We start from the raw sequence: 19,293 nt of genomic DNA, 5'->3' as shown, positions 1-19,293 counted from the left end.
CGCGGGGGTTGGCTCCAAGCCCGCATACCTTCATCAGTGAGGGCGCTGTATAATGGGAGATGAAGCTGGGGGGGGGACCTCAATTGACACGTTCAGAGATGTATTCAAATAAAAAAACTTGCATTCTTTTTCAATTAAACTCAATGAGTGGCAGACTAGATGACATGATTCAACATACGAGTTGTAGAAATGTGCAAACAGCATGCGTTGGATCCGAGTACTTTGACACACTGCTGGAATGAGAATGCATCGGATTAGCTTTGGAATGCTATTAATTAGCGTGTACGCACTCAAGATTGGCTTGGGAATGTGAATTTAGCTACTGAGAACAAGAGAAGGCTAACTCCATTGTTAGGGGTGTCACAGCCAGTTAGATAAATATCATACAAAAGCATCTCGTCCTTCTTGGGCCTATTCTGGTCCCGAGCTCCGTGAACACAAAACTGCTACCTTTCCGTTCCCTGCCGAGCGTGACGGACAGAACAAATTAGTACAGGGTCCAGATTAGCGTGCACTCGGCTTGACGAAGAAATAAATAACACTTAGAAATATGGAAGAGTTTAATCCGGCAAATGGTCACCGAGAGCGCTTGTAAATCCTCAGATTGAGGTCAGAGCTTCTGCTAAAGATGGAAAAAAAAAAAAAAAAAAAAAGCTTACTTACATTTTAGGATTTTCCAAAACTTGTATATTTTCTCATCATAAGGTTTATAGACATGTTTGGCTGTTGGGTTGCAGGATTAGGGGGAAAAAAAATCACTGCAATATGACTCAAGAACATCTATCTATCTATCTATCTATCTATCTATCTATCTATCTATCTATCTATCTATCTATCTATCTATCTATCTATCTATCTATCTATCTATCTATCTATCTATCTATCTATCTATCTATCTATCTATCTATCTATCTATCTATCTATGGCGCCATCTTGTGTGTCAATGTGGTAGTGAAACCTGGAAATCAATAAAATATTTTTACGTACCACTGGGAATTATTAGTGGAGAAAACCAACATGTCCATCATATTTTATTGTAGCTACAAATAATAATAATGTGACTCACCGGCTTTTGGTGTTTCATGTGACACTCGGTTCTTCTTGACTGTGAAATATAGAGGGGCAAAAATTAATCAACGATAATAGTTACCAAATGAATCAATATTTTTTTGGGATCAATCAACAGTATTCAGACTTTATTTAATTGAAAATGTGCTCTGTGTGGCCACTAGTGGGACAACAATAAAATAAGACAAGTTTTATTATCAGAATACTTTTATTATAAATATACAGTCTGTTAATATGGAATGGTACCTGACACTGCCATTCTTTCTTTAATGCTATTAGGAAATAAAAACAAAAAACAACAACAAATGGTAACCGAACTTGTGCTGCCATCATTTATGACAAATACACATATGGAAGGGAGGGTGGAAAAATTGTAAAGATCGTCATCCAACCAATTTTTTTGAAATATCCTAGTTGGCTCCAAAGTAATCAGGCACTTTTTAATGTTTAAGTACAGTGCCATTAAAAACTATTCATGTTGCGGTAGTGTGCAAAAACACCGGATATACGTACATCGACATGCATACAACATAAATCAAATGTAAACATTGAAACCTGTAAGAAAATATTCATAACCTAACATAAGCTTAAATAGTCAAAGAGCAAACAGAAAACAGTTTTTTTTTTAACATGCTCTTTAGACTACATGACCCCAACCCGACCCACTCAGTGGCGTTTCATCCAACATAAAACATGCAAGAATGTTCAAAATAATAATGAAACAAATAAATCAACTGGCACCCAGTGAGCTGCTGCGAGATGCTCGAGCCAAAACATCGTCAGCGAGCCAAAAATGGCGGAAAGTGGAAAGACCAAATGGAAATGGCACGTGCGTTTTAAAAGCGGCTATCATGTTTAGCACATAAAAATGCCACTTTAGACAAGGAGGATAAAGTTCAAGAGGATTAGTGTTGGACGAGGAAAAAAAAAAAAAGTGTCATCATAAAGTTTAGTTTTTATTTTTAAAAGAAAAAAACTGCAATGCTAATTGTTAATAATTAGTTTTTAGACGCACTATAATTACAAGAGGGGAAAACCCTCAATGTTCCGAGAATAAACTTGTAATAATACGAGAAGAAAAGAATAATTAGTCTTTTTATGATTGAGGAAAAAAGTTATGGTAAATCTCACAATAGTGTATTACGGCATTCTTGTAGTGTTAGCTATTTTAGCTCATTGTTTCACATAAAATTTTTGAAGATTTTCATCTTGTAAATTGCAAAAATATTCTTTAAAAAAATTGCAAAACATTCCAACTTTTTCTTCCTAAAATTACGACAATTCTGTCTTACAATTTCTCTCGTGACTACTTTTTTCAGTTAATACACAATTTCTGCCGTCTATATTTTCTACGCTGTTAATTCTATCAATCTCATAATATCACTTTATTCTTATCGTGTCACATTGCATAACCTGGTAACTTTTACGTTTTCTTTTAGCAATCCAACATTATTCTCAGCACAGCTACCGTCGCTACGCTCGCTCAATAAATAAAAAGTTCAACAATGGAAAGTCATCCATATTCCCCCCCCCCCCCCATGTAAAATGATCAGACTGCAAATATGATTGGAATAAAATAATCATAAAAGTGACACTATGACACACACTTGTAGTGTATGCGGAGGTTAAGAGTGTTGAATTATACAGTATCAGCTTTGGCGCAACAACAATATGGCAACCGCTACGTAGCAAGAAATAAACAGCACCGAGTTATCATGAAGCCGTCAGTAGTAGTCGTTGCTTCCACTACTCATGGGATGGGGGAGGTGACTAGTGTGGAACTATAGAGGTGTGCAGACGGATGATTTCAAAAGATCAAAATGAATACGACGGGGAAAAAAAGATTTTTGTTTGGTGGCGTGCTGTGAGAATTTCCACGATCTCTTTAAAGCAAAGTGAAGCCAGCGATGACCCCTTCCTTAAGGCACGTTCGTGTCAGAAAAGCCGGTTAATAGTACACTTCATATTGTCGAGCTAACTAACCAAGTACAACTTGTGATATATGTACATATATAATGCGAAGACTCCCGAGAACATTTTTTTTTTTTTTTTTAAATCAGAAAATATCTGTCTGGACAGAACTAGAGTACGATTCGAATTTGAAGCTAGCAGAATATAGTTCAGATGCTCATTCCGGCGCCTCGATGCATAGCATCATCAATAAGCGGAACCGACTTAGCTTCAATTTATTTCTTGCTCTTAATGTTTCTTCTGAATGATGGACGAGAAGGGTGGGGGCTGCGAGGCAGTGCGTCGTCACAAGTCTCTTTCTTGTTTGACTGGGAAGAAATGATTTGCCATCGTCAGCGCGACTGTGAGAATGGGATCGGAACATTCTGAGCGCAGATGTTGGCAAAGGACAAAAAATGTGGATAGTTTTTGTGGGTGGACTCTCTTCAACTCTGCTGAGCCAGGACCAGAGCACCGGCCTGGGGCAGAACGGGGCTCGGGTGGCCCTTTGAGACTTCCACGTCACGTTTTTCCACATTGGCTATCATCTGACCGCACAAGTTCTCCACCAAGGCATTCCCATCCTCCTTGACGTCCTCGTTCAGCATCTCGACATTTCCTACCTGTTTGGTTATGGACTCTGACTTGTGGTTACTCATATCCGTTAGCGCCGCTTCGCTTTCTGATACGGTCCTCTGGCTTTCCGTCTCGGAGCCCGACGGAACTTTGCCGAACTTGATCCCGTTCAGATCCTCGTCTAGTTTCACCTGGAATGGCGGCAGGCCGAGCAGGAAAGCCCTGATCCTGCTGGGGGAGCTCAGGTCTGCCGGCTCCTCCTGGCTTTTGGCTCCAAGTTCCTGGCCTCCGCTTCCGGTGGAACCCGATATGGAGCGCCCGTGGCCACCGCCCAGGCTAAAGTCTGCGGGGCGCTCCGAGCAGTCGGCTTTGACCCTTTTGAGAGACGGCTCGTACTCTGTTCCGTTAGTGGTCGACCGACTGAGCTCGGCCGGGTCCGCGTCGGGTCTCTTGAGCGTAAAGCGTTTGCTGAGGTTGAGGGGCAGGGCCTGCTCCGGCGGTGGCGTGAAGGGCGAGCAAGGCGGCTTGGTGCTCAGATCCTGGGAAAGCACCTCGGACAGCCGGCGGGAGAAGGTCTGAAACTGACTCGAACCCAGACGAGTCCTCATCAGTTGTCGGACTTGGACGCTACAGTCCAGATCCAAAGGCAGGACCCGGAGAGGGGGCAGAGGGTGGCGGTTCCTGGCCTCTCGGACACTTCCCCTCTGGGCGTCCTCGTCGACGTTGCACCCCGAGCACATGCTGTGGTGCTGATGAATCGGGCGGGCCGGCGGCGGAAGCAACTGGTCTCCGCTCGGAAGAGGCGTGTCCGGGTTTCCGCATTTGGGTTGCAAGGTGTAGATAGTCATGTGCGGCTGACTCGGTTCTTGGGGCGTAAGGGCCGGGCTCTCTGTGACCCTCTGGAAGCCCACGCAGTTCCTTAGTACGTCCAGAGGACACAGACCTTTGATGGGGCTAAACCCTCCCAACGACCCACCCACAAAGTGGCGAGGCAGGCCAGAGAGGAGGACGGCTGCGGACTCCTCGGCCCGATCCTCGGGCTCCTTTGGCTTGGGTGGAAAGGGGAGGAAAGGGGTGGACATGGGGGACGGGTCCGTGGCGAGGGGCATGTTCACAGGGAGGAGGGCTGGCTGCGACACCTAGAGAGAAGATAGAAGGGAGATGGTCAGCATCTTGTGGGGAACGTGACTTTTCAACAGCTGGCAGTCTTGGAATTTGGACACGGGGACCTGAATCGGAACCGCGCAAGTCGAGTGCAGCACGTTCAAGCTCGTACCTGCGGCGCGCTGCTGTTTGGCGTCAGTCCATTGGCGCTTGGGGCTACGACGAGAGGCGTGGGAGACTCCGCTTTGACTCTGGCTTGTTGCTGAGCCAGCAGTTTGGCCTCGGCCATCAGCGTAGCCTTGTTGCGCTTGCCGGGCGGACGACCTCGCCCCCGCTTCACCACCACCACCGCGGTGCCCTCGGCGGCGGGAGCGGTCATCTGCGCAGACAGGAAGAAAAAGTCATCACGGTAAGATGGTGTGAATAGCTTCCATAGGCTCACAACTTCATACGCTGCGTGTTGTTCTTACATCTGCCGTCTTGGCTTTGACTTTGGGTCCGGGTTTTCTGCCCCGCGGGAGCGGCTTCCTCCCTCGGATGCCTCTGGGCTTCACGGCCAGGCTGCATTGTGGGATTTTGAGTTCCATGCCTCCGGCTATCAGGTGCTCTTCGTATGGGAGCATCAGCCTGAGACAAAAAAAAGACGCATTTGGATACGACGGTCGCAGCGACAGCCGCTCCAGCGGGAAAAAAAAGCGATCAAGTCGGACCTTTCGTAGTGTCTCCTGGTGCAGGTGGCGGCGCTGGTGCTGCCGGGACATCCGCCCAACTCGTTGTACACCACCTTCCACATGCGCTCCGATGTCACCTGAGACATCAAGCGGTTGTTGGTATCACTTGAAACAGCACATTGTGAACAAAAAGATAGAAAGAGAAGACAAAACTGCTTCTGTCACCTTTTCGTAGCCTCCTAGACGTCTCACCACCGAGTACATGAGGAAGAGGTCGACTGAGAGCATCGAGAAAGAGGGGAAACAAAAAATCTATTATGAATCGTCCCCCCCCCTGTTGAGAAAGCTGAGCTCAGACGTGAGGCCAACTGACTTTTCTTGAAGCCGAGATTGGGCACTTTGTGGATGGGAGAGCCTTGACGCTCCATGAAGGTGAAGAGCTCGTCCAGGAAAAGCTGCTCTTCGGGGTGCGGGAGCCAGCCGTCATCGCCACCCACCTCCACGCTGCCCATCACGTTCTCCTAAAAAAAATAAAATAAAGATGCTAGGAGTTTGTCATCGAGCACAAGCAGAAAAAGCATGCCAAGTGGAATTTACATGAGATGTCGAACAATGATTCTTTCACATACCACTAGAGGGCGCCAACGATTAACTTAAAAAAAAAATTTTTTAGACTTAACTTTTTTGAGCTTCGAGTCTATTTTTGCGACGTGAATGTTGATCATGGTAAACTGCTGGAGCATGTAAAGAAAAATGGCCCCCATAGAAGTGTATACAAAAAAACTTCTTGCATTACTCAGTCTTTTTAGTGCATATAAATCAAAAACCAAAACTGGGCAGGAATCCAGTTTAATCTCTTAATGTCTCTTATTTGTATCAAGGCAATTTCAGTCTGTTTTTTTAGGGGGGCTGAAAAGTAGGCAAAAAAGTATTTTTTTGCAGAAGACTTGGGCCGATGCAATTGTTATAAGTCTGATCTCTGATCTGCAGAAAGAATCGAACCTTCATCTTTTCGATCCAGGATTCCGACTGGCTGGATGTTGGAGTGTCTCTTCCGTCGCGGCCTCGTCTCTTACGAGGTCGTCCTCGGAGGCTAAGAGATGGACATCCTGCAGGTCCCCCCCCAAAAAATAAAATCATGTATAATACTCAACCGGCTGAGCAACTTTTTTTTTTTGCGGAGGCGCTTACGGAAGTTCCAGGAGAAGCTGACGCTGCTTTCCAGCGTGGGGTGGTTGAAGGTGTCCCTGCAGTACATCAAGCGGGTGCTAGGCGACACCCTGACGCCGCCCAAGGCTAGCAGGTGGACATCCTGCAGCGTCGGGCCCCGGGCGCCGTCCTGAATGCGCCTCTGCAGCGAACGGTAGCGGCAGTACTGTGGGTAGCTGAGGACTTTGACGCTCTGGCACTCAGTTGCGCCATCTATGGGACAAAAGAAAAAGTGATTGCCTGGCTGGCGACCAGAGGCTGCTAACATAGACTGATAAGAAAAAAAAAAATCATTTCTTACTTTCACTCTTGTCCTTTAGTGGCTTGTGTTGGGTTGCGTTGGCGTCAGTGTCGCTCCCCTGCGGCGGTTTATGGAGCCCGTTGGGGGTGCCGTGGGGCGCCGCCTTGGCTCTGCCGCTCCACGCCGGAGGCTCGGCGCACGACCAGCGCACCAGATCCTCCACCCTCAGCACCATCTTTCGGGACACGGCCAGGACCTCGTCCTACACAAAGGGTGCAGCAATTCAATGTTGAACTTCAACAGCATTTTGAAAATCAGAGCAACTTGAAAAAAAAAACAGTGCCATCCGAAAAATGGCCACTTCACGTCTTTCTCAGTTAATTGTGGAGGCGGACAAAAAAAAAAAGAAAATCCTGCATAATACATTTATCAAATCCCAGCTGTGTTACAAATGCTTGCAGTGGCTGCCCCCCCACCCCCCCCACCCCGACAGCAGTTCTGTGACATTCAAGGTTGGGCTTTATTTTGGGAATCGGTCACACCGGCAAGCGATTCTTAAAGGTCGTGTGTGAATAAAGAGCACGTTAAGAGGCAGTGACGGTCCAGATGCTTTGCAGTGGGTATCCATTTGCAGCCCCCCACCACCACAGACACACACACCACAATATCACACCTTCACCCCCCTGAGTGGCTTCCAGGTGGGGGTTACCCACATTCATGCCCCCCACAGGAGCCAGGTGTGAGCTCATTAACACAGCAGGCAGGTGGGGCAAGAGGCTCAAGTTATTATCATAATAATTTTAAAAAAAGCGTTTATTCATTTCAGTTTATTTGGCGAGCGGGGCTGATTTATAGGCCGGCGCTACACTGCAGTGCGTTATTGCGCAAGAGTTTTGTCTCTGCTGGGAGCGAGGTGAGGCGGAAGCTGCCGCTTGTAATTCAAACAATGGCGAGTGAGCCGGCAAGTCGCCACGGCTGAAATGGAAAAGGCTTGAGGAGACTCTCGGCCAGAAAAGTAGATGGGGGGTGAGGGTGGGTGGGAGAGAGAGAGAGACAGAGAGAGAGAGAGAGAGAGAGAGAGAGAGAGAGAGAGAGAGAGAGAGAGAGAGAGAGAGAGAGAGAGAGAGAGAGAGAGAGAGAGAGAGAGAGAGAGAGAGAGAGAGAGAGAGAGAGAGAGAGAGAGAGAGAGAGAGAGAGAGAAAAGAGCGTTCTCATAAAAGGCAAACTCAAAGGTGGAAATTGTTTCGATTCCTCTCAAAACACCTTTGGAGGCCACGTTCTTGTCACAAGGTTATTAATAGACGTTGTTGATGCATTCCGTTGATAACGTTAAGATGGCGTTCCAACTCACTGCTCGGCGTACAGGAATGCCATTTCAATGGCGGCTGGATGCATTGTGTTGCCAAATCTAGCTCACGTTCTGACATATGATTGTTTTGTTTTTGTGTGCGGGTGTACTTGCCACTATTTGCACAACAAAACCCGTCACACAAAATTTTGGAGCAGATTCAACATTTTGTTCAGGTCACTCATCCTCGTTTTCCTACCTCCCCGTGCTCTCGGGTTCGACCCTTTGGCGTGTCTTCTGGCAGGAAGTAGAGTCTGGCGCTGGCCAGGAGGTGGCGCTGTACCTGGTCTTCCCACAACAAGGTCACCTGTACATGATGTTATAAATTTGCTTAGAACAAAGACGATTTAAAAAAAAAAAAAGCAATAAAACCGACACAAGAGTCATGTGATTTGAATTCCACCTCACCTCAGCAATGCACACGGGATCTTCAGCCCCGCAGCGAACAAAGTAAAACTCGCCCAGCCGCCACACCTGCATGGGGCCGTCGGCTTGGCTTTTGCTGCCAACCGATTTATAGAAGGCATAGCTGCCTCTCTGGCAGGAAGGAGCACCCAACCACTACGGGAAGAAAAAAGAAGAAGATGAAGAAGAAATGAGCACGGCTATGCAAATCATATGCAAATAATGACGCATATCTTTAGCATTCAAATTAATTACAACTTCAGAAGGCATCATATGACTGTCAGTCATTTTCAAAATGCAAAAGGACGTTACACAAATTACCAAGAATCCTGCACATAAGTCAAAGAAAACACAAAAATGACAAGTATGCTATCCAGGCTAACCGTGTGCTATATTTCTCCACATTTCTCACGTTGCTGCCGTGTTGAAACATGGCAAGAAGCTGATACAAAAAAAACAAAAAAAAGAATAGCGTTAAAAATTAACCCCTGCGTGTGCACGGCACGTCTGCGGCTCATGACTGTAAATAGTGTCTGCGTGGAAACGTCCGACAATGTCATGAGGTTCTTTCCAAATGACTCACCCGTAGCCTATTTAGAAAAAAAATGACGCATTAGACGCTGTGACGTGAATACTTGGAGGAATTATTCTTTTCCGGTAAGGACATTTTTTAATGAGTGCCTCGCCGGGTGAGGGCAAAATCATGCAGAAAATTAAAGTGAAAGCATGCGAGGATTTGTCTAATAAATAAATAGAAAATATGAAGCCACAGCTTTCTTACAATGAGGTAATTTGAGGTGCAACACTGTATATGGAAGCGATGAAAAGGTTTTTTTATTTTATTTTATGCCCGCAGGAGGTTTTATTACTGGGGTAATTTTTTTGCAGTACTACAAATCAGCTGAAATCTGCCTACTGAAAATGTTGCTCCCCAATCTGAACACCAGGGGTCGTTGTTTTGCTGTTGCAGAGAATCAGTGATGTGTGTGAGGGTCAATCGCCCAGTTTTTTTTTTTCTTTTCTTTAAATCACAGACAGCCTCTAATGTTAAACATGGAAGCTAAGGAAATGCGGCTCTCCTGATTTTGAATGCATTAGGCTCCTCTGTGATTCCAGTTTGGAGCTGAAAGCATTTAAAAAAAAAAAAAAAGAATAAAAAAAAAAAAAAAAGACTTAGAGCAGCTTTACGTGAAACACAATACGCAGCCTCCCAGCTGCTGCCTGCCAGCAGCAAAGGACAGCAAATATTTCACAGATGATCTTTCTGGGTGACAAGCTCAAAAAGGCGCATAGAAAATATTGTCTGCATCCATATTTTAATGATTGAATGATGCATGAGTCATTGAGTGAGCTGCTTTTTCCACAGAACTCCTTTTAAATCTTCATGTTATGTATCACACACATAAAATAAATATCAATGGAAAAAAAAATACATTTTATATTCCAGTCATGTGAAATGTCTTTTTGAGATGAGATAATCAATGTGGCGTGTGTGTGTGGGTGGGGTCGCCTGTGCAGCCGCTCATTATTTACTCCTACTAAAAAAAGGTCGGACTTGAAGATTCACCCCCCCCCCCCCAAAAAAAAAAGCTTATTCTGCATTTCCTGCAATGCATGCGCGTACATTACAACAACCAGTCGTTCCCGTTTGGCAAATCGTTGTCATGTCTGCCTCATTACTTCCCTGCTTGCCCAAATGCAGAATATCCTCAAATCCCCACTCTTGTGCTGATCAACCACAATAAGGACCCCCTTAAAAAAAAAAAAAAAAGGCACCACGGCGTGCACCCCCTCCCCCACCGCATACCCACCCTTCCTCCTCTTTCCCTCCCCCACCCGCCACAAATCTGCAGACAAACTGCAGCAGGCACAGTATGAATTTAAAAATGAATAAAAAAAAAAAAAAGTCAGAGCAGCAAATAAAAATTTGGAGGGAGTTTAAAAAAAACAAAAACATGCAGAGTGGTGACGTGGTAAAGTCGTGGTGCCTCAGATAGCATTGGGAGGAAAAGGAAGCCATACATGACAGAGGCCCAGAGGGAAAACTACAAAAAAAAAAAAGAAACTCCCAAACCACAACAAAGTCTTCTTCTTTTTCAGTCTTAACGTGATATCAATCTCCCCCGACGTCTCCCCCCAAAAAAGAAAAGGCGAGGCCAACGGTGGACGGCAAACATACGTAAGCAGCTGAAATTACAGAAGCGAGAATAAAAATACGTGTGGGAAGACTGCAGTGATATTATAATGACAGAGAAAGCAGGCGTCCAATAAAAAAAAAAAAAAAAAAGCTACTAACACATACCCAGAGGAATCAAAATGTTTGAAAGTAGAACTGACCATTTCTCTTTGAGGCATAATATTGCCTACATTTTGAAAAGGAATGTGGAACTGTGAGCTATAAATAGATATGAAAGGCAACAGGAAACAGATTATGTGAACATTAATTTCACCCATCATTTACATAAGCATATTTACTTGACAAAATGGAGGCCCCACAAGACCAACAGCAAACGGGATTAATGCCAGGTTATTTTATCTGACAATATAAGAAAAACTTGATTTATATTCAAATAAACGTGAATGTTATTCTATAGTTATAAAGGATGATGAACTTGAAAAGAAAAGTAATTTTTAAGCATTTTTAATATCGATTTAAATTAGCCTTAATGTTACAGTGACTTGCTATTAAATTAAATTTTAGGAGTAAAACCTCAACCTGATTTTTGATGAACTTTTTTTTTTTTAAAAGCCTGTAAAAAGTTTGACACTGGCACAAAGATTTTTTTGCTATGCGAATACAGAAAAAGGCTGCACTACAAATTGATTTTCTCAATGATCTAATATATGATATCGTCATCATTTTTAACACGGACCACTTTTGAATCATTTATCAGTCCAAAATCAAGAACAAAGCTCCCCATGACTTTTGCAGCCACCGGGGCACCAGAATGTACATTCTCCTTGTCTTTAACTTAATTACAGTGAAGCCATGTGATGAATAGCAACATGAGAGTATGATAAACATACTATTATCCATTACAAGGATTTCATGCAGCACTCTCCAATCTTTCTGGACTTTTTTTTTTTTTCTCCTTCTCCTCCAGGGCTTGAGGGGAGGTGGCTAAAGACGAACAGTGCTCAACTCAGCCTAGTGGTGGAAATGAGGCAGGAAAATAAAAGCCACATAATATAATCTGAGAGGCCAGTCTCAAAATGTGAACACACACACACACACACACACACACACACACACACACACACACACACACACACACACACACACACACACACACACACAGTTTGAGATGGAAACCCTTAATCTGTTTGCGTCAGTGCTCGTGATATTTTCTGGGAAATAAAATGCACAGACATTTTTGCAAACACTTTTGAGAATGCTCCCCCTTTGAGTATTAATGACAGAATGCACTATAATAGAAAGATACATTCTAAAACAATAATAAAAAAGAAAGATTAAAGTATTGACCTTGGCTATATCCTGTTATTCAACACCACAACGAAACGACGCAAAACAGCAATGAAAATTTTGACTTTTTTTTTTCAAAATTAATATCAGATAGTCATATTAAATGCACTCGTGGAACGTTGATGTTGAAATAAATTGATTTCATGTGCTCTCTCTGTGAATATTAAGTCTAACTTAAAATGGAAAAAAAAAAAAGTCATCATATTTCTGCCTCAATATTAGCATTCCTCCTTAAACTGTGGTAATTACAGCCGAGACAAAATGTCGGTGCTTAATAATATTATTACGATCACTGTTTATAACACCAACGAAACATCCAACCTCGCCCCGGTCGACCTAGTCCAACATTTTTTTAATCAAAAATAATATCTAGTTCATTTTTAATTACAACGATAGCTGGCTTGCGGCTAGGCTAACCTAGCTAGCTGGCTAAGCTTGAAAAAAGAGGAGGAGGAGGAGGGGAGGGGGGGTCGCTTTAAAAGTTTCCTGTTTTTTCTTTAATTTTAAACGATAAATGTAATTTTATTCCGGTAATATGTGCTTCGCCGTGGGTGGGTGAGAGGTGGTCGGTTGGCATAGTCAAGAAACCGGGGGGACTAATGTCGACACGACCACACAAAGAAATTAATCATTAAACACGACGGAAAATATCAAGAAATTATTACACGCGGATTTTGAACGTTCTGCCATTGGGGGGGGGGCGGTCAGGCTCCAGCTTGCTGTGTGACACAGTCGAACGTTTGAGAGCGGGGGAGAAAATAAATATCGAAATATTAGAATATTATTTTTACATATGCCACGTTTGAGGAGGGGGTGTAATAAAAGTTGGAATTGTGAGTCACAGCAACTCTATGTGTGTGTGTGTGGGAAGGGAAGGGGGGGGGCAATCAATGCGATATGGTCAAAGTATATGAAATAAAACTCCAAATCCGAGGCCTAATTTGACGACGTTTAATTTAATCATGGCAATGAATAGCGAGAAAATCAACTGATACGAATCCGGGTATTTAAAATAAAACCAAATATTATAAAAACAATATATATATTTTTTTACCTGTATTGCATTGTGCTCCATTGCAGTCCTGCATTCCCTCTGTGAGGCCCCTCTCCGGTTACACCGCCGGGACTCGCCGTCACACAAACAAACGCACCACCGAACCAGAGAAAGAGAAAGGAAGCAAAGCAAAGCAAAAAAAAAAAAAATTTAAAAAAAAAAAAAAAACTAAAAAATACTGCTTTTTCTGGGGTGTGGGGGCAAAAATACGGCTAGCTCTAGGTGTGGCTAAAGTTTGCCAACTTAAATGGTAATAACAAAAAAAAAAAAATTTCAACGGATGAGCAATCTCCCTCGATAAATCCACGTCGGTTGAGTTCAAATTTGAAAATGAAACAAAATCGAAGATCCAAGTATGGAAGCCATTAAGGCGTACGCCTAGGTAATATTGTCGCCTTACATTGAGAAATTGAAAAAATAAAAAATAAATAGTTGAGCTGATCCCAGAGCTGCCTCTCTCCCTCTCTCTCTTTTTGTGTGTGTGTGTGTGTTTTTCAATGTTATGTGTGGTTGCCTACTGCGCATGCGGGAAGCTCAACGCATGGTGATGTTTTCTAGTGCTCGTAAAGCTTGAATGCCTGCAGAAGGAAAAAAGGCATTCATATATATATATATATACACACACACACAATATAATATATAGATATATTTAATAAATTTAAACAAATTTTGATTATATTTTTGATTATCATTGATATTATGTGTGTTGGTATTTCGCACTATATGGGTGTAGTTTAAGGAGGGGATTTTTGTGGGGGTTATTGAGCATTGAATGGAGGCTGTAATGACAGCATCCATTGTTCATGTCTAGAAATATGCAGCCTGCTATTTTCTGATATCCCAGTTGAAAATGAAGGTGACATTTACACACAAATGTCCAAATTCAGGCGAGATTCATGACCATAACTTTTATAGGGATGTAGTCTCTAGAAAAGAAATAGTTAAATGTTTCAACCAGGCTTTTATGTCGCAAATTCTCAAGTCGTGCAGGAGAATTGTGAGTTATATTACATCTAATAAAAGTAAATGTTAAGCATTTTCTCCAAAATAAAAAAAAATCCAAGACACATGATTTTAATCTTGTAACTGTACAACATTTTTCTAAAAAAATAAAATATTAAACTTACAATAGTATGAGTGTGGCTGAAATGTTTTGAGTTTAAAAAAAAAAAGCTTAACTGGCCAAGTTGTATGAAATGAATTGACCACTAGGGGGTAGCACTGTTGTGCTGAAAATATACTATTATTCCAAAATGGATTCAAGTCTGACTTTCATCTATCTGAAGAGATCAGAAAATAGCTTGAGAGCCAAGGCAAACAAAATTAATTTAATAAAATTTGTAACACAATGAAATGCAGAAAAAAAGAAGGCTTTTTGGCTATTACCCACTTTGCCTGTATGTACATACAATGACTGAATTTGAAAATATTTTATGTTCCAATTATTAAGTGTGGAACTTTGAGGATAAAATATTTGATCCATTTTGGAACCCAACAAAATGTGGAAAAAGTGAAACAAATTAACTAAAGCATTGAAAGAAGACTGAGAATTTTGAAGGGTAAGATTAACCTAAGCCTTTTCAAATTTAGGCTGTAACATACCTAAACATAAAAAGAAAAAAAGGTCATTAAAGAAACGGAGCCATGTGCGGTAACGCCGGAGGCGTCTCATTGCTCTTCGTCGTCGCTGTCCTCACCGTCGCTGTCATCCAGCAGGCGGGACTCGCGGGCCAGCCTCAGCGCCACCGCCGTTACCATGGCGGCGCCTTTGCCGCTGCCGTCCTCCGAGAGCAAGTAGGTGACGTCGCATTCGGGGGCCAGCTGGCGTACCGTGGCCTGCAACTCGGCGCTGAAGCTACGGGTGAGTCAAATACACATGAGCGAAAAACTTTCAATTTGTTTCATGTTTGCAAAGTAACAATTTTTTTTTTCCTTTGCCCATTGTTGGTGGCTTACTTGGGGTGTTTGCGGTATACAGAGCCGTCCACTCCCACGGTGGTTTTCAGGCGTTCCAGGTCGCGGGCGACTCGCATTCGATTGACGAGAGTGGCCAGCGCGGCGGCGCAGAGGCGAGCCGAGCGCGACGACACCGTGTCGCAGACCATCCGCACCACACGCACGTCCACCGGCTCCCACGCCAGACCCAAGTTGCTCAAGATTTTCTTGCCGTTCTCCAGGCCATTGAGCTCCCTGAAGGCCAATAAAAAAGTGACACAATAATACTTGACTGAACTACATGCAGCTCGAGCTATCATACATATTCCACCCATTTACATTTTTTTTTTCATTCAAAATGTTGATTCTCATTTTAATGTTTTGAAATATTTGATAAAATACGGTAATATCAAAATCAAAACATCATTTAAGTTGATATGAAAAAAAAGCCGTTTTTGAAATTAATTGTACTTTTGGTAGTACTTGTTTCAAAATGTTTTTTTTATGTGCACCTCTCTGAAATGACCGCTAGAGGGAAGCAAAGTCTAACAGAGAGCAGCACACCATGGCTTTAAACATATTTCAAGAGACATTTGTATGAGAAAACGAAAGGAATTAACGACAAGCAATGTAAAAAAATAAAATAACGAGAACTCACTCTTCTATGTGGGAGATGTACTTGGTCTGAAATCCGTCCGGTGACAGCAGCGCCTCCGATGCCTGCCCCTTGAACAGCAGTCCGTCTTTTGTCATCTTCACCAGAAGGAGGCGCACTATCTCACCCAGGTACATGCCGCTGATCATCTTCTCAAAGCTGCAGAAGAACACACATCCGTTACGGCGGGGAACATTGCGTGATATGATTCCAAACACGTACGTGTGGATGCCGGGGTTTATGGACGTCTTGTCCACCTGGATGTCAAACTCGGTCTGAATATCGGCCAGCGAACCGTTGTCGCCGAAGCCGCCCCACTCGGTGTTGATGCACATGCGTCCTTGGTTGCAATCCACGCGTTTCACGTTCTTCATCTCCTCCATGTAGCACGCGTTGGTGCCCGTGCCTGGAATGCAGAATCAACTATTTAGCGAGTGACATAGGCTGCGGCGCCGTTGTACGTTGCGTGTTTACCGATGATCATGCCGATCTCGCAGCTTTGGTCCCTGTAGCCGCAGCTCATCATGGTGCCCACGGTGTCGTTGACCATGGCGATGGAGCCCACGTCGTAATCCTGAAGGACAACGTCGATCGTCAAGTCGGTTTTCAATCGGCCGAGCCCAACGGCCGACACCACTCACCCCTTGCCGCTGAATTGCTTCTCGCAGGAGCTGCACCACATCTTGGCCCTCCACCCCCGAGCATTGGAAGCCTTTGGTCCAGCGGATCAAGATGCTCTGCACACACAAACAGAATGTCGTTTCCAGACCAAAAAATGAAATTGGATCATTGGAGTGTGTGTGAGACCTTGTCGATTTCCTTCTGATGGCAGGGGAAAGAAAAGGTGAAGCCCAGAGGGAGAATTTTGCCCTGCAGATTCTGCGACTTGAGAAATTCGCCCAGACAGGCGGCGATGTGGTCGAACAACTGCAAGCAGCCGATGTGAGAATTTCGATTTAAAAGCATACATAAGAAAAAAAAAATGCTATCACGGTATGATTCAGTGCAGTTCTTGTTTTTGCACCTTTTCTCCGGGTCCCAGCATCATGTCTTGCGGGATGGCGCAGATCTGACTATCCATCTTCACCATCCTCTGCTCTTCCTCCAGCACTCGCACTCGGAGCACCCGGAAGTTTGTCCCGCCCAGGTCCAAAGCCAGGAAGTCGCCTTTTTCTGTTGGGTGCAACAACTTTTGTTTGTCCAGGAAATAGAATAAAATACTTTTTTGTCTCACTATATAGGGACCAATGGATATTTCAGTTGTCAGCCTATGCGTATTTATGTGGACTGGAGATTAATGGGAGTTTCTAGCCTTTGCAAAGAATTGCGAATTACCCGTCCCGTCCGGCGTGGCTGTGACAAAGGTGGGCAGCATCTGGACGGCGGCCCTGTGGTGCGAGTGCCTCCCCAGGCCTCGTCTCAGGTCGCGTTCCAGTCGTGCGGAGACCTGCTGCAGGACCTCCAGGGACAGCATGAACGGCTTCAGGTAGGTTTGAACCTGAGGAACGGCAAGGAGGAATTTGTCTTTTTTGTTTTGCTAGCTAGTACTCAGAACAATGGAAAAGTCCAGGAGGAAGTCTCATCAATTCTACCTTCTACTTTGTTACATGGCCATAACTGGAATATAAAGGCGAGGTGGGGGCAGGGGGGCACGTCCAAAAGGTTGGCATGCGGAGGGTAGCGTCATTTGGGCAGGAAAGCAAAGACGCTTACGATCACCTTGAGACCGCAGCAACACTTCCCGTTTTCCTGTCTGCCCATAAAGTTGTAAAAAATTCCCGGTGTGGTTGTACAAGTGTGCACACCCTCTTGATTAAATGGGGAGAAAAGTAGTCACATAAGTATTTGTAATAAAGCTGTAACATAATCTATGGAATAATTGAAGAGGATGCACACTCCTTGTTTTCCTTTTGAAATAAAACGCTCTTAAGCAAACGCACCGATAGGTATAAAAGTAGCGCTTGTGTTCATTGCAACACCGGAGTGTTTTCATCACATCCTGCTTCTGTTGGACTTCCTCGGTCGAAGCAGGTGTCATGGAAGTACGAAACTAAACGGCGCTAGTTTGTCGTCATTTGCCAGTAATTTTCCAAAAGGCATGTCAGCACACGTCTCATTTCGCCATTTGCATGTTGTCATATTCGAGCCTTGCGCTCTCCACGGAACCTGTTGCTACTTGACTTCATTCCTCCATCATGACTCAAAACAGCCGAGAACAGACGGATGAAGGTATAATTGAGGAAACGACACCAAAACAAAGATATTAGTGGTAAAACCAATATAAGCGCAGGTTGTATTTTCATTTTCACTCACGGAAGCAGCGCTTCATTGCCATGTCATGGAATTCCACTTTTGCTATTAATAATGCATTTGATTGATAATGCACTTTACACTTGATGGTTTATCTCAAAATGCTACAGAAAACAGAACAAGTAAAATGATAGCAGTAGCCCTTGATAATGTCGCCGACGCAATTGAGGCGCATACAGAAAAGGGCTAAGCTAATTCTCCCTCAAGAAGTTCGATGACAACTTCAAATAAGCGAAATGCGTCATGTGTTTGTGCAACATTATGATAACATAACTTAACATGCACCTTACTGAGCGTGTCCAGGGGGATGCCGTCAACATGGATGGTGCAGATGTCGCCGTTCATTCTCGCTTGTCTTTGTGATTCTGTTACTCACCTGCACATAGAAGAGAATAAAATAAACACAAAAGATTGCAATTGTCCATTTCTCAAGTCGAAATGTTTTCAAAACATATGGTAGGCATTCAACTCAAATAAAAAGTTGATATGGACCTGGGTGTGGCTGTAACGGATTACTTTGGATTTTGGGGGTTCATCGTAATATGAATGGAAACTATGCTACAATGTCAACAGTGATTAAAATTGAGTCAGAAGATGCTTGTTTTCCGGGTGTGGTGTACCTTTAACACACCTCTTACAACAAAAGCCACAAACCAAATTTCAAAGTGCCTCGTCCTTACCCGGCTGAAATACACGGCCGATTGTTCAAGCAGGTTGAAATCACCAAAGCTGGTTTCTGTTAAGGAACGAAACTAATACTATGAATGAGATATTAATTAGTCCCAAGTAGGCTAAGAACAGGTATGTCAGTGAGCTGCAGTTGAAATTCAAATAAGCCAACAGTGTCAGTCAATCAGGTAGAACAAGTTTGAGATCCTTCAAAAAAAAAAAAAAAAAAGTTGTAGGATACGAAATGACGTGAACTAGGAAGAAGCGCCACTTCCTACAGAAGGAAAACTGCCGAGTTGTCAAACGCCAAACAACTGCTAAGTCACTAAATCAAGTTTAAAAAGACGACGACATCACTCACCTGCTGCTTTCTCTTCCAGACTGAGCGAGCTCAGCCATCAACTTCCAAGCCTAAGCGCACCCAAAAAAAAAAAACAAAAAAAAAAAAGAGGAAGAACAAATGCAAGCAGGCACATGAAGGTGGCAGCACTTGCCTGGGATGGAAGTGAAAATTGTGTCAGACTAAACACAACTGTATCTCGATGTGTCACACGCACGCACTTGGTGAGGAAACGCAAAAGCTCCGATCTGATGAAATAACAAAAAAATAATCA

General features: G+C 43.7%; 2 protein-coding genes across 2 annotated transcripts; both read right to left on the bottom strand.

Moving 5' to 3' along the window:
* Positions 1 to 1,263: 1,263 nt before the first annotated feature.
* Positions 1,264 to 13,615, bottom strand: LOC147043119 (uncharacterized). Its single transcript, XM_085936430.1, has 12 exons — positions 13,111 to 13,615; positions 8,576 to 8,728; positions 8,367 to 8,474; positions 6,880 to 7,081; positions 6,561 to 6,791; positions 6,372 to 6,478; positions 5,743 to 5,890; positions 5,595 to 5,647; positions 5,409 to 5,506; positions 5,169 to 5,325; positions 4,871 to 5,077; positions 1,264 to 4,733 (listed from the first exon to the last, which is right to left on the bottom strand). Exons 1-12 carry the CDS (start codon positions 13,129 to 13,131, stop codon positions 3,465 to 3,467), a joined length of 2,754 nt encoding a protein of 917 aa, XP_085792556.1. The 5' UTR covers positions 13,132 to 13,615; the 3' UTR covers positions 1,264 to 3,464.
* Positions 13,616 to 14,419: 804 nt separating this feature from the next.
* LOC147043118 (hexokinase-2-like) lies at positions 14,420 to 19,022 on the bottom strand. The gene is made up of 11 exons (XM_085935470.1): positions 18,691 to 19,022; positions 18,296 to 18,386; positions 17,036 to 17,198; positions 16,725 to 16,873; positions 16,508 to 16,627; positions 16,342 to 16,437; positions 16,175 to 16,274; positions 15,923 to 16,106; positions 15,704 to 15,859; positions 15,067 to 15,300; positions 14,420 to 14,965 (listed from the first exon to the last, which is right to left on the bottom strand). The coding sequence occupies exons 2-11, from the start codon at positions 18,353 to 18,355 to the stop codon at positions 14,779 to 14,781; spliced, it is 1,449 nt and encodes a 482-aa protein (XP_085791596.1). The 5' UTR covers positions 18,356 to 18,386; positions 18,691 to 19,022; the 3' UTR covers positions 14,420 to 14,778.
* Between the last annotated feature and the right edge of the window lie 271 nt (positions 19,023 to 19,293).

Source organism: Syngnathus leptorhynchus, chromosome 17, assembly GCF_054491065.1.
Source record: "Syngnathus leptorhynchus isolate UIUO chromosome 17, UIUO_Slep, whole genome shotgun sequence".
NCBI lineage: Eukaryota > Metazoa > Chordata > Actinopteri > Syngnathiformes > Syngnathidae > Syngnathus > Syngnathus leptorhynchus.
This window is presented reverse-complemented; position numbering and strand designations above follow the sequence as displayed.

What these genes read in the sequence shown, in the direction of transcription:
- LOC147043119 (XM_085936430.1), bottom strand. Translation starts at nt 13,131, where the DNA reads ATGGAGCACAATGCAATACAG. An exon ending in ACTAAAGGACAAGAGTGAAA is followed by an intron (nt 6,792 to 6,879) that starts GTAAGAAATGAT and finishes TTTGTCCCATAG; the next exon opens with ATGGCGCAACTGAGTGCCAG. An exon ending in TCAAAGCCAAGACGGCAGAT is followed by an intron (nt 5,078 to 5,168) that starts GTAAGAACAACA and finishes CTGTCTGCGCAG; the next exon opens with ATGACCGCTCCCGCCGCCGA.
- LOC147043118 (XM_085935470.1), bottom strand. Translation starts at nt 18,355, where the DNA reads ATGAACGGCGACATCTGCACCATCCATGTTGACGGCATCCCCCTGGAC. An exon ending in CGAGATCGGCATGATCATCG is followed by an intron (nt 16,107 to 16,174) that starts GTAAACACGCAA and finishes TCTGCATTCCAG; the next exon opens with GCACGGGCACCAACGCGTGC. An exon ending in TACATCTCCCACATAGAAGA is followed by an intron (nt 15,301 to 15,703) that starts GTGAGTTCTCGT and finishes ATTGGCCTTCAG; the next exon opens with GGAGCTCAATGGCCTGGAGA.